General features: G+C 32.3%; 1 protein-coding gene across 4 annotated transcripts in view; it reads right to left on the bottom strand.

Moving 5' to 3' along the window:
* LOC129920973 (acidic fibroblast growth factor intracellular-binding protein) overlaps positions 1–23,966 on the bottom strand; it is a 298,489-nt gene that overhangs the window by 228,546 nt on the left and 45,977 nt on the right. For all 4 annotated transcript variants that reach the window (XM_056002567.1, XM_056002566.1, XM_056002565.1 and 1 more), the window contains exon 5: positions 3,232–3,339. In XM_056002567.1, the coding sequence (XP_055858542.1) occupies positions 3,232–3,339 (108 nt within the window). The remainder of the gene's footprint in view (positions 1–3,231; positions 3,340–23,966) is intronic.

Consider the following 23,966-nt stretch of genomic DNA (forward strand, 5'->3'; position numbering starts at 1 on the left):
CTTAGGGGGCATTTTTCGATCACAGAAGATAGCAGAATTTTCCCGCCACTTCATCCACCCTACGCTTACGCGATGATTGATATCGTCATCACAAGTACCTTCGTTATTTATCATAGACCCCAGATATTTAAACTTTTCACACTTGGGAAGCACTACACCATTCAAATAAATGTCAGGAATAGGCCTGTGTGGATTAGAAAATGGGCAGCATAGGTATTCTGTCTTTCTCGCGCTTATGCGGTACCCATTACCTTCTAGAACATCCACCCATACATCAAGTGCTCGTTGCAGGGATATCGGGTCTTCACTTATGATGGCTCCATCGTCAGCAAAGAATAACTGATGCACTTTTGGGTCCGTCACTTTGCCTTGAAGCAGGTAATCAAGAACGGTAATAAAGAGCAGAGGACTCAAGACGCTTCCCTGGTGTACACCTACTGTGATTTCGAATTCTTCGGTGACTCCAGCTGCACATCTTACTTTAGTAACTGCTCCATCATACATGTCCATAATTATCCGCACATAGGTTTCCGGAACTCCTTGTTGTCTGAGGGCCACCCATATCAGATCTCGTGGTTGTCGATCGAATGCTTTTTCAAAATCAACCAATACCACATGCAAATCCTCCAAGGAATCTCGATGTTTTTCCATAATGATTCTGATACTCTGGATTGCATCTGTGGTTGATTTACCCGCAACAAGCCCGCACTGGTCATCAGATAGCCTTATTATTGTTCGCAGTCGGCTACCCAAGACTCGCTCAACGATCTTCATGGTGTGTGACATCAGCTTAATCGAACGGTAATTATCACAGCTTCGAGTATCACCCATCCCTTTGTATATTGGAAGAAGGTAACTTTCCCTCCATTGATTAGGCATTCGATCACCTCGTATAAGCTTGGAAACAAGAACCATGAGCCATCTAGACCCGATGTCTCCCATCTTTTTCCAAAACTCTGAGGGTATTTCGTCTGGCCCAACAGCTTTTCCCTTTTTGGAGTATTTTACAGCCTCACTAACTTCTTCGACTGTGACATCGGATACTTCGCTTAAGTTAGGTGAAGCCATTGCAAAGTGTAGCCTTGGAAATTGTTCATTTAGAAGTTCGTCACAATACTGTCGCCACCTGTGGATGATTTCGTCGTTTTCCACAAGTAGTTGGCCCTGAGCATTGTTAATAAACTTTGGCGAACAGATCTCCTGAGCATTTCTTCTTCTTTGAGCGGCTATTTTGAAGATGGTTGCGCCCTTATTCACATTTTGTCGTAGCTCTTGAATAGCACCAGCAGTCGGGGTAGAAATTACATCTAGCTCCCGATACAGGTCTTCCGTATTCTTGGCTTGAATTTGGGCACATATCTTCTTCGCTTCTTTCTTGCAGTTTCTGTATTCCACTTCGAGGCGCCACTTTTGCTCTGTATTATTAGAGGGGCACTTCGACCAAGCTTTGAAAGCCATTTTCTTTTTACTTACAACTGCTTTAGCTTCATCATTCCACCACCATGCTTCTTTGCCTTGTTGGTTGTGTCCTTTTGAAACCCCTAACAGTGTTTTGGCTTTTTCTATGCAAGTTCGCTGTAGGAGGTCCCACATACTTTGTGCTGTACTCTCTTCATTTCGAAATATATTGGTGTTGTTATACAGATAGTTTTGCATATTCGAAATAAAAGTTTCGCCTTTTTCCTTATCCAGATTATACCATTTGATCTTCCCAAAAGTCTTTGTCTTTTTGTTGTCGTTCACTGTCTCCATAAAAAAAAATTCTGTCAGTAGGAGACGGTGTTGGTGGGCGATCGCTTCTCCCAGTATCACTTTACAATCCTTGACCCGAGGTTTCATGAAACTAGATACCAAATGGTAATCAATCTGGGTCTCATTTCCACCACTGCTGTAAGTGACCAGGTGTCGGCTTTGTTTGATGAACATGGTATTTAGTACGATAAGACCATATGTTTTGCACGAGCTCAGGATGTCTTCACCAGGAGAGTTCCTAGTGCCGTATCCGAGGCCTCCATGGCAATCTTCATAGTCTTCGTTTGTTTTCCCGACATGTCCATTTAAATCTCCGCCCACGAACAAAAACTCTTCCTTTGGGATGTCCTTAAGTAGGTTGTGAAAATCAAGCCAAAATGCATCTTTTTCCACCTGCTCACATCCAATTTGGGGAGCCTATGCAGTGACAATATTCCACAACTTTCCTTTAATCACCAATTTAAGGGACATCAAACGGTCACTAGATTTCGAAATGGACAATATGCTGCCTAAGAGGTCTTTTGCAAGGATGATTCCGATTCCGTTCTTACTCTTTTCCGTTCCAAAGTAGAACATCTTGTAATTTTTTGTCCTTGTATCCAAGAAACGAGCTCTTTTTCCCGTGTTACGCCATTTCGTTTCTTGGACACATAAGATGTATACTTGCCTTCTTATCATCATCTCTTCCAGCTCGAAACTTCGACCTGTCATACTCCCAACGTTCCAACTCGCAACTCTCAGATTTTGTCTAATCTGCGGCATTATTTTGCTAGCCCCCGGAATCCGTCTAGCTCTGACCCGAGCATTGCTGCTCGGTCCAGGATCAGTACCATTAGTAATGGTAGTGCCTGGCGGGGTAGTGTCATTTCCTTGGACGAGTACTTCCATAATGCTTCAGTTCACAAAATCTTGCGAAACGTTGTTGTTGTTGTTTTGTTTCGACGCGTGCATGCTCCAGTTTTGTATTTGATCTCTCTTTAACAGCACCGGTGATCTCCAGTCGTGCCAACCCAGGGACTGGCATGCACACTTTTGGGAAAGTTTACAGGTGTTAAGTGTCGCTAGGTTCACCTTGGTGTTTGTGACCTAGATAAATTTGCTCCTTTAGTCACCTTTTACGACAAGCGGGGAGGCGCTGCAGGAATATTCTAACCCGTCCCTGCACAGTTCTAAGAGATACAAAAATGTATGCTACAAAAACTAGTTAAATACATTTTGTCATTCCAAAAGTGAGTTTTCACGTTTTTAAACAAATTCTAAACAGTTTTTGAAAAAAATAGTTTCGTAGCACCGATTTTAAACTGTTCAAAAAGTTAAGCCCAGAGAAATCTCCGGGCTAAACAAGTAAGCCCAGAGAAATCTCCGGGCTAAACAAGTAAGCCCATGTTGTATTTAACATGTAAATTGCTTAGCCCCGACTACGTTTTATTTGTTCAGTTAAGCCCGGTGGTAAAAAAAAAACACCTTTTATTTACTTACTTTGCCAAAGTATCAGAAAGCATGAACTGCTGCTTTATATTGCTTGTTATATTTCCTGGCAATTCTTCTACAGCTTTGAAAATTCGTTTAACGTTGTCAAACTGTCGCCTGAAAACAAAATCAAAAAAGAACATATGTAAATCAATTTCAAAACCAGCAGTGAATAATCAAGATCAACAGCATAAATAACGCTTAAATTGACAAACCTATTGTAAATAAAAAAAAATTCACCACAAATCATTGAGCTGTGGTTCAAACATTCAGTTTCTTAGTTTTAAAAAGCATATCGCACGTTGAAACGGATAGTGTCACCTCACAAGTCACAACTCAAAAATACGATTTTTTAGGACAAGTAAAATAAAAAGTCATAAAACTTGATTTACTCAATTACAGGTGAGTTTGATTAGTTTCTACTCTCTAGCAGCGAGTCTTCCAGATAGAGGCACGGCATTTGGTACAAATATATATATTGTCCTTGCGAACTCGAATATCGTCAAATATTCAAATCAAAATCGACGATTTTTGATTTGTGACACAATTTGTCTCGACGTGCGATATGATAAAAACCGAGGTGAATGTGCTTTTAAGCTTAATTAGAAGTACCCCCAGGCAAAAACAATAGCAAAAAAAATGTAAGCAACAAAAATTAGTGATTTTTTAATTCATAGAAAAATTATCGTTTTTGAAGTAACAAATAAGGCATCATTCTTATGTGCAATGCTTTTGAAATATCGGTAAAAAGTAATAATTTGATTCAATAGTTAATCTTTATTTCAATATTAAATAGTATGAGAACAAAAAGTAAAATGTGTAAGGTTCGTGTCTTTCTTCTTACTGCAAGATAACTGTCAGAATATACAAATATGAAGAATAACATTTTATGATGATGTGTATGTGTAGAGATATTAGTACATAGGTTTATATAATTAAAGTACAGTGATGTCTATCGGTGGACACAACATTTCTCTCCCCTTCAAAGTTATCGTCTTCGGTGTCGAATGTTAACAGAGGGTGCGAATCTGACAACCGGTCTTCGGATGCGTTGTGATCGCCGTAGCTGTTGTTCCACTGATGTTCTTGGCTGTGCTTCAGAGTTTGTTGATGAAAAGGTAGTCGCAGGTTTATGTTGTTCGGTAAGTGCAGCTAAACGTTGAGCTTCATCAAACTCACATATTCCGATGGCTTTTTTTATTTGATTCTGATGCCTTCTCGTGACGCCTTTTTTTAGTTTGAGCCTCAAACATTCGATTGCCAACTTTGTTTGTGATTTTGGCTGGTATCCACTTTGGTCCTTTTGAAAAGTTTCGGATATATACTTCTTCTCCCATCGTGAACTTTGACTTAATTGGGAGGTGCTTAGACATTTCATCACGTGGTGCTAAATGTGACAAAAGGGTACGGCGCTGTTTTCCATGGAGTAGCTCCGATGGTGACTTTCCACTTGCATTTGGTAAAGATCTGTAAGAAACTAAAAAATCTAGTAAGGCTTTTCTTTTATTATTACCATCTTGAAACAGCTTTCTCATAGCGGACTTAAATGTCCTAACCATTCGCTCAGCTTCAGGGGTGGAAAGGCGCTGATCGCATGTGTTGTATGTTACGCTCAGTACAAAACTTCACAAATTGTTACGATGTAAATTGGGGTCCGTTATCAGAAACGAGCAACTGAGGTAGACCGTCTATGCCAAAAATGCTTTCTAACGCTGAAATGGTTGATTCGGCTGACGTATTTGACATTTCGACCACATATGGGAAATTAGAGTAAGCATCTACGCAGATAAGGTACATGCCCGACAGAAATGGACCAGCAAAATCCACATGTACTCTCTGCCATGGTTCAGATGGAATCGGCCAGCTTGTAAACTCCTTTCGTGGATTCGCAGAATTCTCTTGACAGTTTTCACACCGCTGTATCAACAACTCAATGTCATGGTCGATTCCTGGCCACCAGCAATGTCGACGAGCTAACTGTTTTGTACGAACTATACCCCAATGGCCAGCATGCAACATCGCCAAAACTTTTTTTCTAAGCTTCAAAGGAACGATGACCCTGGACATATCATTTCCTTGCTCAAGTAAGACTCCATTCTGGCGAGCTAAAGCAAATCGCCGCCAAAAATACGGCTTTAAGGCTTCGTCCTCTTTTGAAAGTTTTTCAGGTCAACCAATCTAGCATTCGATTAAACATTCTAAGTACTTGGTCCTTACATGTTTCTTTTGCTACCACCTTTACATTGATAGGGAAATCAAGTTCGTCATTCAGCTCTTCGGTAACCTAAAAAATTTTTTCCAACTCGAATTTTCGACCGTAAATGTACTGGTAAAATTTCTGTACTCCAAATATTATTGATAGCGCCTCTTTCTCAATTTGGCTATACTTGACTTGTTGTGCATTCAAAGTTGTGGATGCGTGAGCTATAGGGTGTTCGGAGCCATCTGGGAATCGATGCATTAACACGGCACCAATGCCATGAAACGATGCATCAGTTGCTAGCACAAGTGGTAAATCGTTTGTAAAATGCACAAGACGAGTAGCTTCCGCGACTTCAGATTTAAGCTTATCGAAGGCTTCTTGTTGGCGTCCGGTCCAAATAAATCGTGCGTTATTTTTTCTTAACTCGTTGAGCGGAGCTACAATTTTTGAAAGATTATTAATAAATCTTCATTATACGTTACTTTTTCTAAAAAAGCCTGCAATTGCTTTAGGTTTTTTGGAGGTTCTATGTTTTGGACGGCTTGAATTCCAGTATCGGTTGCCTTATGCCTTTAGCATCAATCTTGTGACCAAGAAACTCGATACTTTGCTTAGCAAACTCGGACTTCTTAACTTCACAGCGTAGACCAAATAACTTTAATCGCCCCAAAAGCTCCTTGACGTTTTTAGCATGCTCTTTATTGTTACGGCCTGTAACAATAAAATCGTCAATAAAAACGGCACAATGATTCAATGCATGGAGCACTTGCAATTCCATTGGGTAACCTGAGATGCTCAAATAAGCCAAAATCTGTATTAATTACCGTGTATTTGAAAATAAGCATCGCTAAGATCAATCTTCGTAAAATAAACACCTCCTTCTAGCTTGTGGAAAATCTCTTCAACACGGGGAATATAGCGGCTGTCTACATCAAGCTGTGGATTTATAGTTATTTTAAAATCCGCGCAAATTCTTACTTTACCTGACGGCTTTTTAACTACGACGATTGGAGCAGCCCACTGGCTTGAATCAATTGGACGTATGATTCCTGCAGCTTAACTGCTTAACTCTTCTTTTACTTTAGCTTTTAAAGCAAAGGGAGTAGGGCGAGGTTTAAAAAATCGGGGTCTAGCATTGTCTTTGATGTATAATTTAGCTGAGTAGTTCTTGCAGCAACCTAAACTACTATCAAAAACACCAGTAAACTCGCTACAAATATTTTCTATTGATGCTTTTAATTCAATTTCATCTTCCTTGCTAGCAGTTGAAAAAAAATATAGTTTCACAACAGCTCACTTGAAAATTTAACGTGTCGAACCAGTCCATGCCCAAGATGTTTCCACCTTCATATGTGTCTGCAACTAACAATTGAAGTGCATGTTCTTTTCCTTTGAACACAACCTGTACGTGAACATAACCTTTCACGGGAACCGCATGATTTCCATAAGCCCTAAGCACCTAATGAGAATTAACACAAACTGGATTTCCAAGCTGTTCATATGTTCTCAGCCCTATCATAGAGCAAGTGGCACCTGTGTCGATCTGAAAGTCTAGCTAGACCTCATTTACCAACAATTTGGCGAAAAATTGCTTTCCTTGCCTAGCTACATCGGTGACTCCTTCTTTTAGAGTGAGATTTTGATCGATTTTGTCTTTGCCGCATTCTTTACCTCTTCGACTTTGCCAACACACAGACGATATATGACCTTTTACTTTACAAATTCTACATTCAGCTTCGCGCATCGGACACTGAGCATGAGTGTGTCTTACCGATAGACATCACTGTACAACAGCTTTAAAGAAATATCATGAGAAAAAAATAAAAAGTGGCTGTCTGTAAAGTCGGTTAACGAACGATAATTTTACGTGATAGCGTCATAAGAAAACAGGTCATGTGTTTAAGATAAAAAAAGGATTTAAAAACAATTTTTTTGTCAACTTTCTTCGAAAAAGAACCGCAAAAAAAACATACCTTAATGTTAAAAAAAAGCCAAGTTCTAATATGTTTAAATTATGCTGGCACAAAAAGTACTGAGATGTAAAATTATAGGTACCAAATTCTAAAGTTTGGTTTTAAATTTGTATCAATTTAATTTTGATTTTTCTTTTAATTATCAATTCTTATTTGAAAAAATTGCCAAGTAAACAACCAAAATTTATTTTTTTTTTTGGTCACAAGGTATTTTTTAGGCAAGAAGGAAAAAAAACTTCTAACCTGGGGATGCGACTATGTTTACAATATGTTTTTTTGGTCGCTTAAACTGAATCCGAAGTCCATTTTATTCGATCACGTCAGGGGTGGATGTTCTCAAAGAGGTCAAAGACAACCTGAATCAAACATTTTTTTTTGAGGTTATCTCGAAAGCCTGACGTGATAGGGCAAAATAGATTTCGAATCTGGTTTCAGCGACCCGAATAACATAGTCGCAATTTCAGATCAAACAAAAAACTTTGTGTGGCTGTGACATTTTTTGAGCTTATCTCGAAAACATTACGTGATGTGGAAAAAGGGACTTCGAATTCGATTTCAGTGACCCAAAAAAACATATGATTAACACAGTCGCAACCTTAGGTAGCTGTGTAATCGATAAAATATTAACGAAATTAAATGAAAAACAAACTTATGTACATAAATATTATTAAATGAACATTAGTTTTGATAATGAAAAGCACCACATTCTCCCTCATTTGTATAAAAACTACAATACCCCAAATCGTACTAGAGGACGTCTATCTCTATTCGATCTTCTGAGTTCTTGTTGAACTAGAACTAGTGGAATGTTTTCATTAATAACAGGAACAATTGGATTTTGAAAAGAATGTATTGGAATATCGGAAAAAAAATATCATTTTTATTATTTATTATTTATTATTTATTATTTATTATTTATTATTTATTATTTATTATTTATTATTTATTATTTATTATTTATTATTTATTATTTATTATTTATTATTTATTATTTATTATTTATTATTTATTATTTATTATTTATTATTTATTATTTATTATTTATTATTTATTATTTATTATTTATTATTTATTATTTATTATTTATTATTTATTATTTATTATTTATTATTTATTATTTATTATTTATTATTTATTATTTATTATTTATTATTTATTATTTATTATTTATTATTTATTATTTATTATTTATTATTTATTATTTATTATTTATTATTTATTATTTATTATTTATTATTTATTATTTATTATTTATTATTTATTATTTATTATTTATTATTTATTATTTATTATTTATTATTTATTATTTATTATTTATTATTTATTATTTATTATTTATTATTTATTATTTATTATTTATTATTTATTATTTATTATTTATTATTTATTATTTATTATTTATTATTTATTATTTATTATTTATTATTTATTATTTATTATTTATTATTTATTATTTATTATTTATTATTTATTATTTATTATTTATTATTTATTATTTATTATTTATTATTTATTATTTATTATTTATTATTTATTATTTATTATTTATTATTTATTATTTATTATTTATTATTTATTATTTATTATTTATTATTTATTATTTATTATTTATTATTTATTATTTATTATTTATTATTTATTATTTATTATTTATTATTTATTATTTATTATTTATTATTTATTATTTATTATTTATTATTTATTATTTATTATTTATTATTTATTATTTATTATTTATTATTTATTATTTATTATTTATTATTTATTATTTATTATTTATTATTTATTATTTATTATTTATTATTTATTATTTATTATTTATTATTTATTATTTATTATTTATTATTTATTATTTATTATTTATTATTTATTATTTATTATTTATTATTTATTATTTATTATTTATTATTTATTATTTATTATTTATTATTTATTATTTATTATTTATTATTTATTATTTATTATTTATTATTTATTATTTATTATTTATTATTTATTATTTATTATTTATTATTTATTATTTATTATTTATTATTTATTATTTATTATTTATTATTTATTATTTATTATTTATTATTTATTATTTATTATTTATTATTTATTATTTATTATTTATTATTTATTATTTATTATTTATTATTTATTATTTATTATTTATTATTTATTATTTATTATTTATTATTTATTATTTATTATTTATTATTTATTATTTATTATTTATTATTTATTATTTATTATTTATTATTTATTATTTATTATTTATTAATTATTTATTATTTATTATTTATTAATTATTAATTATTTATTATTTATTATTTATTATTTATTATTTATTATTTATTACTTATTATTTATTATTTATTTTTAATTATTAATTAATAATTACACGGTGTTACAAATATAATATAATAAAATATACGCGGGCGGAGACCTATCACGTTTTGTAGAGCTAGTCGCACTGATTACGAAACGATATTTAAAAAGTCTTTAATCTGGAGTTAGTGGCAAAAAACGGTTTTTTTCACCTTCACCCATTGAAAAAAATCTAGCTTCGTCAAATGTTTACCTATTTTCGATTTAATAAAAAAAAAAAAGAATAAAAACAAAAAATATTTTGATAAAATAATTTTTCAATTTTCTCAAAAACTAGAAGACATAGAAACATATAGTTTTCACTGTTCGATAAGAAATCAATTGAGGCAGCTTTCTGTGTGAGTAATTTTTTTTATTACAGTCTGGACAAAAATAGTATAAATCTGGACATGTGCTTTTGGAACTCGGAGCAAAAACTAAGGACAAAAAAGCATTTGGTGAATCCCCGAAATCCATATTAGGAGATAAGGCAACGGTCAAAAACCTCGAACCGAAAGTGGCTATCGAAATTAAGGACCTGGACGAGCTGACAACTGTGGAGGAAGTAAAGGAAGCTGTCAAAAAGAAACTCCCCGATATTTCAACAGATATCCAGGTTGCGATCACAGCCAAAAACAGAAGTTCGCTGAAGATGACCATTGTCCAAATAAGCGCAAGAGCAGCCAACGATATGTTGAAATCCCCCAAAATAAAAATTGGATGGGTTCAATGTCGAATCCGCAGACGAGTTGAAGTTAAAAGGTGCTTCAAATGCTTTGGATATGGCCATACACAATCGTCTTGTACCAGCATGGACAGAAAGGGCCAAGGACTCTGCATCAACTGTGGAGAGAAAGGACACAAAATGAAGGATTGCAAAAATCCTTCAAAATGTTGCCTCTGTGCCGACCTGGAAAACACACCATCCCTTAACCACGTGGCGGGCACAGGAAACTGCCAAGTGTTAAATAAAGCACTTGAACAGGCGAAAAAGGCGTCCTCAAAATGACCAAAATCCTCCAAGCGAATGAGCACAGGAGTCTAACCGCAGATAGCCTCCTGACTAAACTTGTTATGGAATTGCGAGCAGAAATTGTCATCGTAAGCGAGCAATACCGTCATAAGGATGGAACAAACTGGATCCCGGATCTGCTCAGAACTGCTGCTGTTTGGATCCCTGACACGAGGAAATTCCTCATTGAGAGAAAAGGGGCAGAAAGAGGTTTCGCATGGGTTAAAAGTGGAAGGCTGATAGAAGTTAGCATATACCTCACTCCTAATGAAAGACTCGAAGAGTCCGTACAAAACTGGAAGATTTAGAAGATTTTCTAAATCAAACCGAGGGAGACATTCTAGTGGATGGAGACTTCAACGCCAGAGGTCAGGACCAGGAGTGGGGTATGCCAACTACAGACTCTCGAGGAAGGCAAATACTCGAGATGGCCGCGAGACGTGGATTATACGTAGCTAACGGAGGAAATACCCCCTATTCCAGATGATACCTTTGCGACGGGCACCGCATTCGCAAAAATTAAGAACTGGAGAGTAATCGAGGACTTTACAGGTAGCGACCACCAGTATATAGTTTTCGACCTGGAGGATAACCAACGAGCCCTATCCTACGTCACCAACCACGGGCTCCAAGGTGGAACTTAAGAGGCCTCCGGACAAAATTTTGAGAAAAACGGGAAATTTGAAAATTTCTGCAATGTTTGTGAGGTCCCCAGAACACTTATTGCAAAAAACTAATTTGCTAATGAAAGATTGACATTTAATCTAAAATATGGTGTAGCCAGATTTTTATTTTTTAAAGGAGACTGGGCACTTTTGTTTGAGACGTGGCCCATTGGTGTAACACATTGAGATATACATCAGATGTAGATCTCAATGAGCGTATTATTTCTTTGTATGGACAAAAGACTCTATCTCGTGTAGGAAAAGTGCAGTAGTGCATTTTATGCTCAAAAATAAATGTAACACATTAACACATACAACAAATGAAAGGTACTGATAAGCGCATTATTTCTTTGAATGGACATGGACACAAAACTCTATCTCGTGGAAAGTGCAGTGGTGCATTTTATATGTTTTCATTTTTTATATATGAAATATAACACTGGTTTACAAAATTAAACTTTTTTTTTGTTGCCGGAACCAAAATATACTTTTGTGAAGGTTTTCGGTGTGCTGAACTCGAATCCGAAGTCAAAAAAATTCTAGCAGCTCGCGTTTTTGAAATATTACCGTTAGAAAATGCAAAAAAAACGTTTTTTGTTTACTACTTCGGACGTTAATTAAAATTGTAACGGTTTCTAAAAGACCTGTTTTTCTTTCAAAATCTGTTTAAATCTTTCCGATATCTTTCGTATAGGTCGAGATACCTTAAGATGAAGTAAGTGTGTTTTGCTCAAAAATCATAGAGGATGTATTCTGGGATACGAATATGATGTCCGACTACACTGGTCTGCAAGGAAATCCTCCTTTAAATAAAACTATACTTTTCTAAAGGATTTTTGTATGCTGATTCCGAATCCGAAGTCAGAATTGATCTAGCACGTCATGTTTTTTAGATATTCCCGTTAGAAAATCTCAAAAACCCATTTTTTTGCTGTTTTCGAAAATATTTTGGCATAATGTAATATTTTTCAATTAAAATTGTTACGGTTTATAAAAGAACTTATTTTTTTCTTTCAAATTCAGTTTCAATCTTCTCAATATCTCTTTTCTTCCCCGAGATATCTTAATTTAAGTAAGTTAAGTAGGTTTGGCATATCTTATCATAAAAAAAATGATCTCTAAAAATTAATATATCTTTCTCTCTAGAACAAAAATATACTTTTCTAATGGACTTTAGTGTGCTGATTTTGAATCCGAACTCAAAAAATTTCGGTCAGCTCTGGTTTGTGAGATATAGTAGTTTTTATTGAGATTTTCTAAGAAAAAACTTGGTTTTGTGATACTTTAATGCGAATATCTTAACATCCTCACGTGATAGAATTTTTTTGACTTCGGATTCTAACTCAGCACATAAAAAACTATAAGAAAAGTATACTTTTGTTTCTAGTAGAAACAAATCTGAAGCTTTACAAGGCAGTTTATCGAATGGTTTATTACAAATAAGATATTTCTAAATAGATAAATAGTAGGTATATTAAATTACAAAACACGTAAAAATTTTGTTTAATGTATTTTATTATGGTTTTCTTTACATATTTGACTTTTTAAATATGTATAATGAGCGTTGATATTTTACATTTTCCTTAATTAAGGTGTTTTTGTTCCTGTAGGATTTACTAAAAAGTAAAGGATTTCGATATTTCTGCTAATTTTAATAAATCAGTATTTTAAAATATGAGAAAACATTAATGTAAAAGGACATATTTGGTGTCAATCGATAGGTCATATTACGAGGAATAAGTCCTCCAAATGCTACAAATAGTTTTAATTTTGCACGAGTTCAAATAAATCTAAAAGGTTGATTTTTTAGAAACTACCCACATTTTTCAAAAATCATTTTTACAAAAATGGTACCTGATAGATTTTTTCTGAAACCAGATTTAGATTCAGGAAAGTCTAATCTTTCATAATATCAAAAAAATATTTGTAGGAGAAAAAAAAAGTTAAATTTTGCAGACCAGTGCTATTGTTGGTCTCTTATACGTCATTTTCCAAGGTCAGCATACCAGAGGAGAGCCTTAAAACGAAGTTTTTTGGAAACTAATTTGTAATTTATTTTTTTAAATAAAGTTTTTCTAAGTAAATACATGTTTTTTTCTGTTTTATATCTACTTTTCTGAAACTAAGATACTAGAGCTGATGAAAGTCTTTTAATTACATTATTGAAAAGGGTATTAAATGTAGTCAGCAACAGCTAAAATTTTTTCGACAACACATGTGCTGCATCCTCTATGATTTGTAAAAATGATTTCTCCAGTCACCAAAGGACCAAATTTTTTTTCAAACACCGGGCGTATATGCTGTTCCTTGTAGCTGTGGGTCGTGTTACGTTGGACAAACACAAAGAAGCATTTCACCCGCTTAAAAGAGCATATAAGTGCGGTTAGCAAAAGCCAACGGGAAAAATCGGCAATTTGCAAGCACTTTTTTTTTTTTATAATGAGCGCGCACTAAAGGGATTAATCTACCCTTAATATGATGAACACAGTACGAGCATTAGAAAAATAGGGAGGGGTTTGAAAGGAGATATCGATGTACATTAAAAGTCCTGAGTCTTGAAATGGGATGGAAAAACAAGAGGCGGGTAATGCGTTCCACATTATTAGACAATCAAGACGAACACCACTGGATACACTTCGACCAAGCGAAGGTGTTAGCTCAAGAGTCGCACTACATCCCACGGCTGGTACGCGAGGCGATTGAGATAAAACGCCACAAAAACTTCAATCGTGACGATAGTTTCAAGCTTTCGCGGTCATGGGATACCGTCATTAACACCTCACGGTCATCCCAAGTTGAAGTAAAAACACTCTGTTACACGGTTAAAAATTCTGGAGTATTTTTCAATACTTTTTGGGTTACATATAGGTCTACACCAGAAATGTATTAAAATTTAATACAAGACAAATATTAAAATTTTTTAGTTAATACCAAATGTATTAAAATATAATACAGAAATATAATATAGAATTTAAAACCAAATGTATTAAATTTCAATTATTGTATATTAAAATTTAATCTTTTTATATTAATTTCTAATAATTTTATTAAAAGATAATACAAATACATTTCAATTCAATACAAAATGTATTTAAAGTTAATAAAATATATTCTTTTTCTTAATTCATTACTGAAAATATATATTAATCATAAATAATATAATAATGGTGATATTATTTTCTCTATTTTACCTGTTTCACAAACTGTGGCATGTAAAATCCTATTGCCGATCAAAATTTATCCTTAATGTATTTATTTTGCTTCGAAAAAACACAAAGCGCCTTCAAATTAGTAAAAATTTGCAAATTTTAATTAAATTTTTTTTTAGAAAAGGTACCTCAAACAAAGGATTTTTTTCATTTTTAATATGGCTTCTGCTGACCACAGTACACATAAAAGGTAATATCTTCCAAACCAATGTCAGCTACCGTAAATCTTATTTCTTTTATTTAGCGACGTAAAACGCACAAAAACTGAAAAAGCACGCACACGACTAATTTGTTTACAATAATTCACCGTTTTCCGCGAGGAAACACGAAGAAAATTTGTTATTTTTTAATTTATAATTTTTTCAAATGACACTTTATAAATTTAAACTAAAACAAATTTCCTGTTTACTGCGATTAAAATATAAAAATTAAAGGCCGACCTGACAGATTGGTGCCCATTTTTGACAAACAAATTTTGACAACGTTCGGAATATAATAACCTTATTATGTGTACTGTGGCTGCTGACGTTTGATTAAAATTTAATATTCTCATATTACAATTTAATACTTTTTATATTAGTTTTTAATAAATTTGTATTATATTTTAATACAATTATATTAAAATGTAATATAATTATATTAAAATGAAATACAATACACTCAAATATAATACAAAAATATTAAAATCCAATACAGCGGTATTAAAATTCAATACAAGATTAGAATTTAACCCACGGAGATTATTTTTTAATAATTTTTGTATTACAAGTAGTAAACTTAATACTTTAATATTGAAATTTAATACCAAAAAGATTAAAAATAATTTTAATATTTTGGAAGTATTAAATTGTAATATTTTTTGTATTGAAAATTGCTTTAATACAAGAGCTGTATTAAAAAATACTCCAGAATTTTTAACCGTGTATGTAGTGAGTATTGTTTGCTCCCAACAATTTTCACCTCAAGAAGAACCCCAAAAACAACAACAACCAGAGTTAGAACAGCCTACGCACAAATACAACTTGCGGAGCCGTTCTAACCAAATATAACATTTAACGGCAGTTTCCTGGTGACCACGCTCAATGAAACTTGATGCGAAACGTTCGGGGTGAGTACAAAAGTACTTTCTTTGTTAAAAAACGCGGCCAATCCGAGAATATTTAAATTATGTCTGTAAGAAACCGTGAAAGCCTAAAAAGTTATATAATTCAACATTGTCAACATTGATTCAACAACTCTGCTTTCAGTTATCTCTACAAACAATATCTGTTTTTTAACTCACCCCATAAACAAACACAAAACTGGAGCAAAAAAAGGTAGCTCGAAATTTGTCGTCTTATAAAATTTCTCGCTGCATAGAACAAATTTGCTTTCCATCCTCCTTCTTCATTTACTGTTCACTGCGCTGGAGACATGCTCTGAGCGCATGTCAGTTTTGCTTGAGGTAGGTTTCATAGAAAGAAAAAAAAACTTTAAAATAACTCGGTTTCTTCCGACTTATTTGGGGAGTTTGTGTGTATCCCTCAATTACTGGGCTGGGCTGTTGAACCATATTGCGCAGGTTGAGGTAAGTTTCTGCATTTTGTTAATAAAAAATCAGTTGAGAAAAAAAATAATCATACAACAAGAAAATAAAACGCTTCTTTCCGACTTATTTATGAATTTCTTTGTATCTCTTCACTGGGCTGATGTGTCAAAGGTTGCCACTATAATAAAAAATATGAGTTGTATTAGATTTAATTGCAAAAGGCATATTTTTGGCAGAACGTGCCGAAAATATCTGCGATTTCCATAAAAGGGCACAACTGGCCAAAATGAATTCAAATGTGATTTTTCTTATTTGAAAAAATCAGTTATAAGCAGAACGCAGTGCAATTGCAATACTTAAGTTGATTTCGTGTTTGGTGTGATTTTAAAAATACATATTGCAAAATATAGATATTAAAAGATTAGAATTAAAATAATAAAAAAGTGTAAAAAGTGTAAAAAGTTTTGGGTAGTAAGTTTTAGTGTTTTGATTATGGCTTTAATAAGTGTTGATAGTTGCTTAACTGATTTTCTCTTAGAGGAGTCAAATAATTTTAATCAGCTTAGTTTTATGAAGAAAAAAAAAGTTGTAGATTTAGGACGCTCTACCCCTTCCATGAAAATAGATTTTAAAAGAAAAGATGGTTTCGTTACCCATTTCATTATACCAAAAGCATACTTGGTTGACAAGCAGTTGTGAATTAAATAAAATGTTTTGTTTTCCTTGCCTTCTTTTTTCTAACTCTCCTAGTGTTTGGAGTCGTGCAGGTTATGTCGACATTAATAATTTAGTGAACTCTGCAAAAAAACATGTCAAAACGGAAAAACAAATTCGTAGTTGTTTATCACTGCATGAATTTGGCATTAATAGAATTGAAACCTTAGAAGAGGTTTGTGTATTTTCATACTTGCAGGCAGCTGCTTGTGTAATCAATTTATATTGAAGGTTTTTGAATGAACAACAACAACTTGTATGTGTTACCACCAAGTTCATAGGCTGGAGTTATAGCTATTTCACGGGGACCAACCCGATCATCAGACTCCTTTCAGTGGTGCTAAGTCGCTTATGTTCAATTGATTTTGAAAATTGCCCGTGCTGGGCTTTAACTCACCTCTTTAGGAAACCTCTTTAGGAAATTCCTCTACGGCCCACAATACAAAAGTTGAAAAGAATCGTAAATTAATGGAGCATTTCATAGATACAGTAGTTCATTTAGGGAAACAAGAGCAGGAATTATGATGTCACGAGGAAAAGTCAGATTCTAATTATCGTGGCCATTATATTGAAACAGTTTTATATTTATCTAAGTATGACACTTTAATGGACACTCATTTAGAACAGTGTTCAAGTGTTCAAAATCCCAATTTTCAGGTTTATCAAGTGATATTCAAACGATTTGATACATAGTATCGCAGCAGTTTTGAAATCAGAAATAAAAGTACAAGTTTGTAAAGCGAGATTTGTTTCTATTATGATAGACGAGACACCAAACGTGAGCCATAGGGAACAACAAAGTGCCGTTCTAAGGTAAGGGATTGAAGAAAGATTTCTTGGTTTTTTTTATGTTAGTGAGTGTCTTAACGCCGATCAGCTAATAAGACATATTTTAAGTATATTAGATATTAGATATTTTCCTGTAAGGAAAAATTAATAGGGCAATCTTACGATGCACATAGGAGTATTCTGGTCGAAAAGCTGGACAAAAGTCGATTTTCTAAAAATCAAAATTTTGAATTAAAGTTTTTACAAAGCGGATGCTAAATATACATGGGATCATACAATGCACTTCTTTTTTTTTGTGGTAAAGTGTTTGGTGTGTCAAAACAAGTTCAAAGTCAGCTGTTTATTTTCTGGAATTTTTTTTGTAATTTTTGCTGATTTGGTGAGTATATTTAGAGATTGATTGTGAGCAAGTGTACTTTTAAACATTAAATTTTCAAAAATTAATTACACGTATAAAATACGTTCAGGAACTGTATGAGTTTCAATATTAAAGACAGAAAGGTACAATTCTTATACTCATTCAAAGTTTTATTTTCAACAATCAACGTTTTCGAGAATAGCAATTCTCATCTTCAGATTGTATAGCAAATTAAAAAATTATTTAAATAATTTTGTCAACAAAATCTAAACATAAATTTTTTAAAAAATTTTTCTTAATAATAATTTTTAAAGGTTATAAACGAAATATATAATAAAGTTAAAGTGAATAAATGCATCTAGAATTTTGTCTCAAATATTTCTTTGGCCGAAAGTGGTTCTAAAAATTTGTGCAGCAAAGATCGTTCAAATGTTTTATTTTTGTTCATATTTTTTGTTTTATTTATGTAAATTTCTTCAAATGCATCTAATAATTTAGGTTTATTTACTTGTTTTAACAAACGAAACCCAGCTAAAACATGGTTGTTATTGATCATATGGTCGGCAGGAGTGGACTCGTTTATTTTTTTATAAAAAATTGATTTGTAGTGTTCTGACCATCTTGTCTTTACTGATTAACTTATTCTTTGGGAAAAATATTCAAAAAGTATTTTATTAAATTATCTCCAAATACAACAAGGAATAAAGTAAAAAAATCTTTTAAGAACAGTTAAAGATAAAACAGAAACCATTGAAAAATCAGGGATATATTCGGTTATTTGTCAAAATTGTGATGAGGTATACATTGGTCAGACAAGAAGATCAGTAAAGACAAGATGGTCAGAACACTACAAATCAATTTTTTATAAAAAAATAAACGAGTCCACTCCTGCCGACCATATGATCAATAACAACCATGTTTTAGCTGGGTTTCGTTTGTTAAAACAAGTAAATAAACCTAAATTATTAGATGCATTTGAAGAAATTTACATAAATAAAACAAAAAATATGAACAAAAATAAAACATTTGAACGATCTTTGCTGCACAAATTTTTAGAACCACTTTCGGCCAAAGAAATATTTGAGACAAAATTCTAGATGCATTTATTCACTTTAACTTTATTATATATTTCGTTTATAACCTTTAAAAATTATTATTAAGAAAATTTTTTTAAAATATTTATGTTTAGATTTTATTGACAAAATTATTTAAATAATTTTTTAATTTGCTATACAATCTGAAGATGAGAATTGCTATTCTCGAAAACGTTAATTGTTGAAAATAAAACTTTGTATGAGTATAAGAAGTGTACCTTTCTGTCTTTAATATTAAATTTTCATATGAAAAATACAATTGCAGGTATTGAATAATAATTAAAGAGTAGTTATGGAAATATTAAATTTTTTTTGTTTGAGTAAATGACAGTGGGAAAAGAGTCTGCCACATATAGATATTTTTATTACTTTTTTTTAAAGTCTAAGTGTTTTGTTATAGTATTCCCTCCTATTCTGCTTCGATACATAGATTTATGATAACTTTGACTATTCTTTAAATTTAATATCAAAAAATTGGGTGCGATTTTTTGCGATTAACAAAATAATTTGCGAGTGAAATTTTCACTTTTAGAAAAATCACTCATACGCCCTACGTTTAATTTTAACTGGTTGTTAACATTTTCCAGAAATTTTTTTATTGATATTAATGCATTTGGATTCACTAAGCCTAAAAATCACAATGGTTCCATTCTAGAAGGTCTAATATTTTAGATATTTAATTTTTTTACATTTTGGGTGTATTAAATGTCATACTATTTTTTTTAATTTTTCTTCTCACAAGCGTTTTTAAAGTTTTGCTGAAAAAAAATTATTTCCTTGCATAAATAATAATTTTTAGCAAAAATAATTACTTTTACTTCAAAAAATAATTTTGTCCAGGTTTTTGATCGAAATACTCCTATGTGCGATGGTGCAGCAGTTATGTCAGGGGATGTTGGTGTAGTAAAAAGAAAGTCCTTGATGCTTGTCCAATGGCTAATTTTATTCCTTGCTATGCCCATGTTCTAAATTTAGTTTTATCGCGATCGCTTGAAAATATTGCGGAATTAAAAGTTTTTGGCAGTGTTAATACTATAGTCCGTTTTTTTAATAAATCATCTAAACGTTGAAATCTTTTGAAACAAATTGCTAACCGATGCACATAGGAGTATTCTGGTCGAAAAGCTGGACAAAAGTCGATGTTCTAAAAATCAAAACTTTTAATTAAATTTTTTACAAAGCGGATGGTAAATATACAGGGGCTCATGTGATGCACCTCATTTTTTTTGTGGTAAATTGTGTGGAGTGACAAAACAAGTTCAAAGTCAGTTGTTTATTTTATGAATTTTTTTTTTAATTTGTGGTGATTTGGTGAACATTGTTAGGAGATTGATTGTGAGCGAGTGTGCTTTTAAACATAAAATTTTCAAATTAAAAATACAATTGTAGGTATTGAATAATAACACCGGCACACAAAAAAAAAGTGTCATGAACCAGAAACCAGACCTATCTTTCTATATGTTTTTGGACCCGCTGAATCCGAATTTCAAGTCCGTTTGGCCCTGTCACCCTCCAGTTTTGAGTAATATGCAAAAAACTCAAAAAAAGGTAGTTTTTTTGGTCTTTTTTACACTTTTCTCAAAACTGGAGGGTGACCGGGCATAACGGACTTGAAATTCGGATTCAGCGGTCCCAAAAACATATAGAAAGATAGGTCTGGTTTCTGGTTCATACAACTTTTTTTTTGTGTGCTAGCACTGTCGCGACATGTCGCTGTCATACCCGGCACACAAAAAAAAAAGTTTCATGTACCAGGAAGCAGACCTATCTTTCTATATGTTTTTGGGACCGCTGAATCCGATTTTCAAGTCCGTTTTGCCCGGTCACCCTTCAGTTTTGAGAAAAATGCAAAAAACTCCAAAAAAGTCATAAAAATTCAAACAAAATGCACTCACAGCTCAAAAATGGAGGGTGATGGGGCCAAACGGACTTCAAATTCGGATTCAGCGTGCCCAAAAACATATAGAAAGATAGGTCTGGTTTCTGGTTCATGACACTTTTTTTTTTTTGTGTGCCGGTGTAATTAAAGAGTACCTAATTATGGAAATATTAAATGTTTTTTGTTCAATTAATAGTCCGGTCAAATTAGACTAAAATAAGGGGGTGAGGTTACATTAATTCCAAGCAAGCTGAAAATTGGTAGGATTGTAAATAAATTTATAGAAACCTAACTGGCCAACTTTCTTAAAAATATTCCCCTTAGACGAAAATATTTCTAAGAAAGTTGGCCACCTAGGTTTCTATAGATATAATTTATACCACAGGTGTTTAAAATTTTTAATAAAATACTTTTTTTACATTGCATCTAGAAACAGAGCTTTGCAGTTTTTAAAGCGTTTATGTACTCATACAATTATTGTAGAAAATGATAAAAAAAAAAAGAAATAAATTAAAATTAAAATACATTGAACGAAAAAAAGCCAATATTTTATTAACTAGTTGCGATAGAACTTTTTTCTATCTGTTTTTAGAACAGTCATAAGTGTAGCTATCAGCCGTTTTAGGGTTGTCCATTCTCTACTGCACACCCCGTATATATTCAGACATATTCTAAGCAAAAATTCCCAGGGAAATGTTTTCGGGAGAAGGGCCCCAATCGGAAAAATGGCGAAAATTTCCATTTTTTTTTTGCTTTTTCATATTCTTAACCATAGAAGAACGAAATTCAAGCTAAAAAAATAATGAAATTTCAGGAACTTTTCAGTTAGGAGTTTTTTTTTCAGAATAGGCCTGATTATGACGATTACAACTCAACTTCAACTTTTTGAATCGTTATACCTAAGAAACGGTGGGTCATAGGAAAAAAATTGTCATGACACTTTTTATATATAATAATCTGGTCTACAATTCTCGCATTGAAAATTTTTTGATAAGACTTACCGTTTTGCTGAAAATCGTGAAAAACCAGTTTTTGTGACCTTTGACCCCCCGTTAATTTTTTTCCAGGCCTCGGATCGATGAGGACTAAAGATTAAATTTATGATGGTGTTTCCAACAATCCTACCAATTTTCAGCTTGCTGGGAATTAATGTAACCTCGTATGTCTAAATTGACCGGACTATAAATGACAATGGGAAAAGAGTCTGCCACATATAGATATTTTTATTGATTATTTTTAAAGTCTAAGTGCTTTGTTATAGTATACCCTACTATTCTGCCTTGAAACATAGATTTATGATAACTTTGACTATTCTTTTAATTTAATATCAAAAATTTGGGTGCAATTTTTTGCGATTAACGAAATAATTTGCGAATGAAATTTTCACTTTGAGTAAAAAACACTCATACGCCCTACGTTTTTATTTACTGGTTGTTAACATTTTCCAGAAATTTTTGTTATTGAACTTGATGCATTTGGATTCACTAAGCCTAAAAATCACAATGGTTCCTTTCTAGAAGCTCTATTAATTTAGATTTTTTAATTTTTCAGATTTTGGGTGTATGAAATTTCATACTATTTTTTTTAGTTTTTCTTATCACGAGCGTTTTTAAAGTTTTTCAATTTATTTACATAAAACCGCCTTTCATTGCATAAATAATAAGTTCTAGCATAAATGAATTGTTTTACTTCAAAAAATAATTTTGTCCAGGTTTTTAATGAAAATACTCCTATGTGCGACGCATGCCTGGGGGGGTATCGGAAACTCGCTGGCATTATCACTCGAGAATAATTAACGTCATTTTAAATTGCAGATTAGACATAATTGAAACTTTTAATAGAATAAAAAAGACAGCCCTGACGAATGGGACACTGACTCGCTTTCTACTACCGACAGCTTGTTAATTAAATTAGAGCCCAAAGATTTTTGTTTTTTCCTTAATACTCTCTACGAAATGTTTGCTAAAACGGACATTCTTTTTAATTAGTTCAAAATAAGCAAACTGATGTTGAATTTGCAAAAAGAGAAATCGAAAGTTTTGAGTCGTGGCTTAACTCCGACTTTCTTAATAAATTTGAATCCATTTTTGAAAGAGTAAACGATTGCGCGGAACCACCATGAAAACGAAGATTACTTGAAATAGATCCAAAAAATCAATATAAACGCCTTTTTGTAGAAATAAAAGATAATATTATATCCCAAATAAATACAAGATATAAAACTTTCACGAATTTAATTTTCTTAGATTTACTTACACACGGTGGGCAGGAAGCATCGATAGGTATCAGAAAAATGTCGACTGCAAGTTGGGTTGTATTCGTTGATGATTATACGTCCAAAATCCGTTGGAATTGAAATCCTAGCTGCTCCTTTTCAAAAGTTATTCATATTTTTGTATTTCTAATCGGGTCAATTTGGAATAAAAATCTTGGGGAGAGTACGATAACTTAGGCGACAAGAATTGATAACGGTATTTTGTAGAGGAGTTTAATTCAATAATTTTTTACTATGGAAGAGGGGGTCCATCTCCCCCCATTTAGGCGGGAGGGGCAATTTTCTAAAATATCACGTTATATTTTTCCGAGAAAATTGAAAATAAGAAAATTACCTTTTTATCAGATTTTCATTTTCTTAATTATTTTCGCCAATATGAACAGCTTTTTAACTTAAAAGTATCATGTCTGGCTCACTTCGCGGGTTCTCAGGATTCAAATTTTGTTTTTTGGGTCCTCTGTCGCGCTAAGACAACTTCGTTGCTTCGCTTAGGCCATTTGAAATTGGTCCTAAGAATCTCGCGATTTTTTTATAAAAATGGTAAATAAAAATGATTAAGATATGAAGTTCAAGGCGTATCAAAGTGAGATGGCTAAGAGGGGGGGGGGCATGCTACCCCCCTGCAACCCCCAAGCTTGGGCACACTATAGGATTCATTTGGGGTGGGGTCAAGGTTAGGTATGTACAAAGTTT

This window comes from Episyrphus balteatus, chromosome 1 (genome assembly GCF_945859705.1).
Source record: "Episyrphus balteatus chromosome 1, idEpiBalt1.1, whole genome shotgun sequence".
NCBI classification, from domain to species: Eukaryota; Metazoa; Arthropoda; class Insecta; order Diptera; family Syrphidae; genus Episyrphus; species Episyrphus balteatus.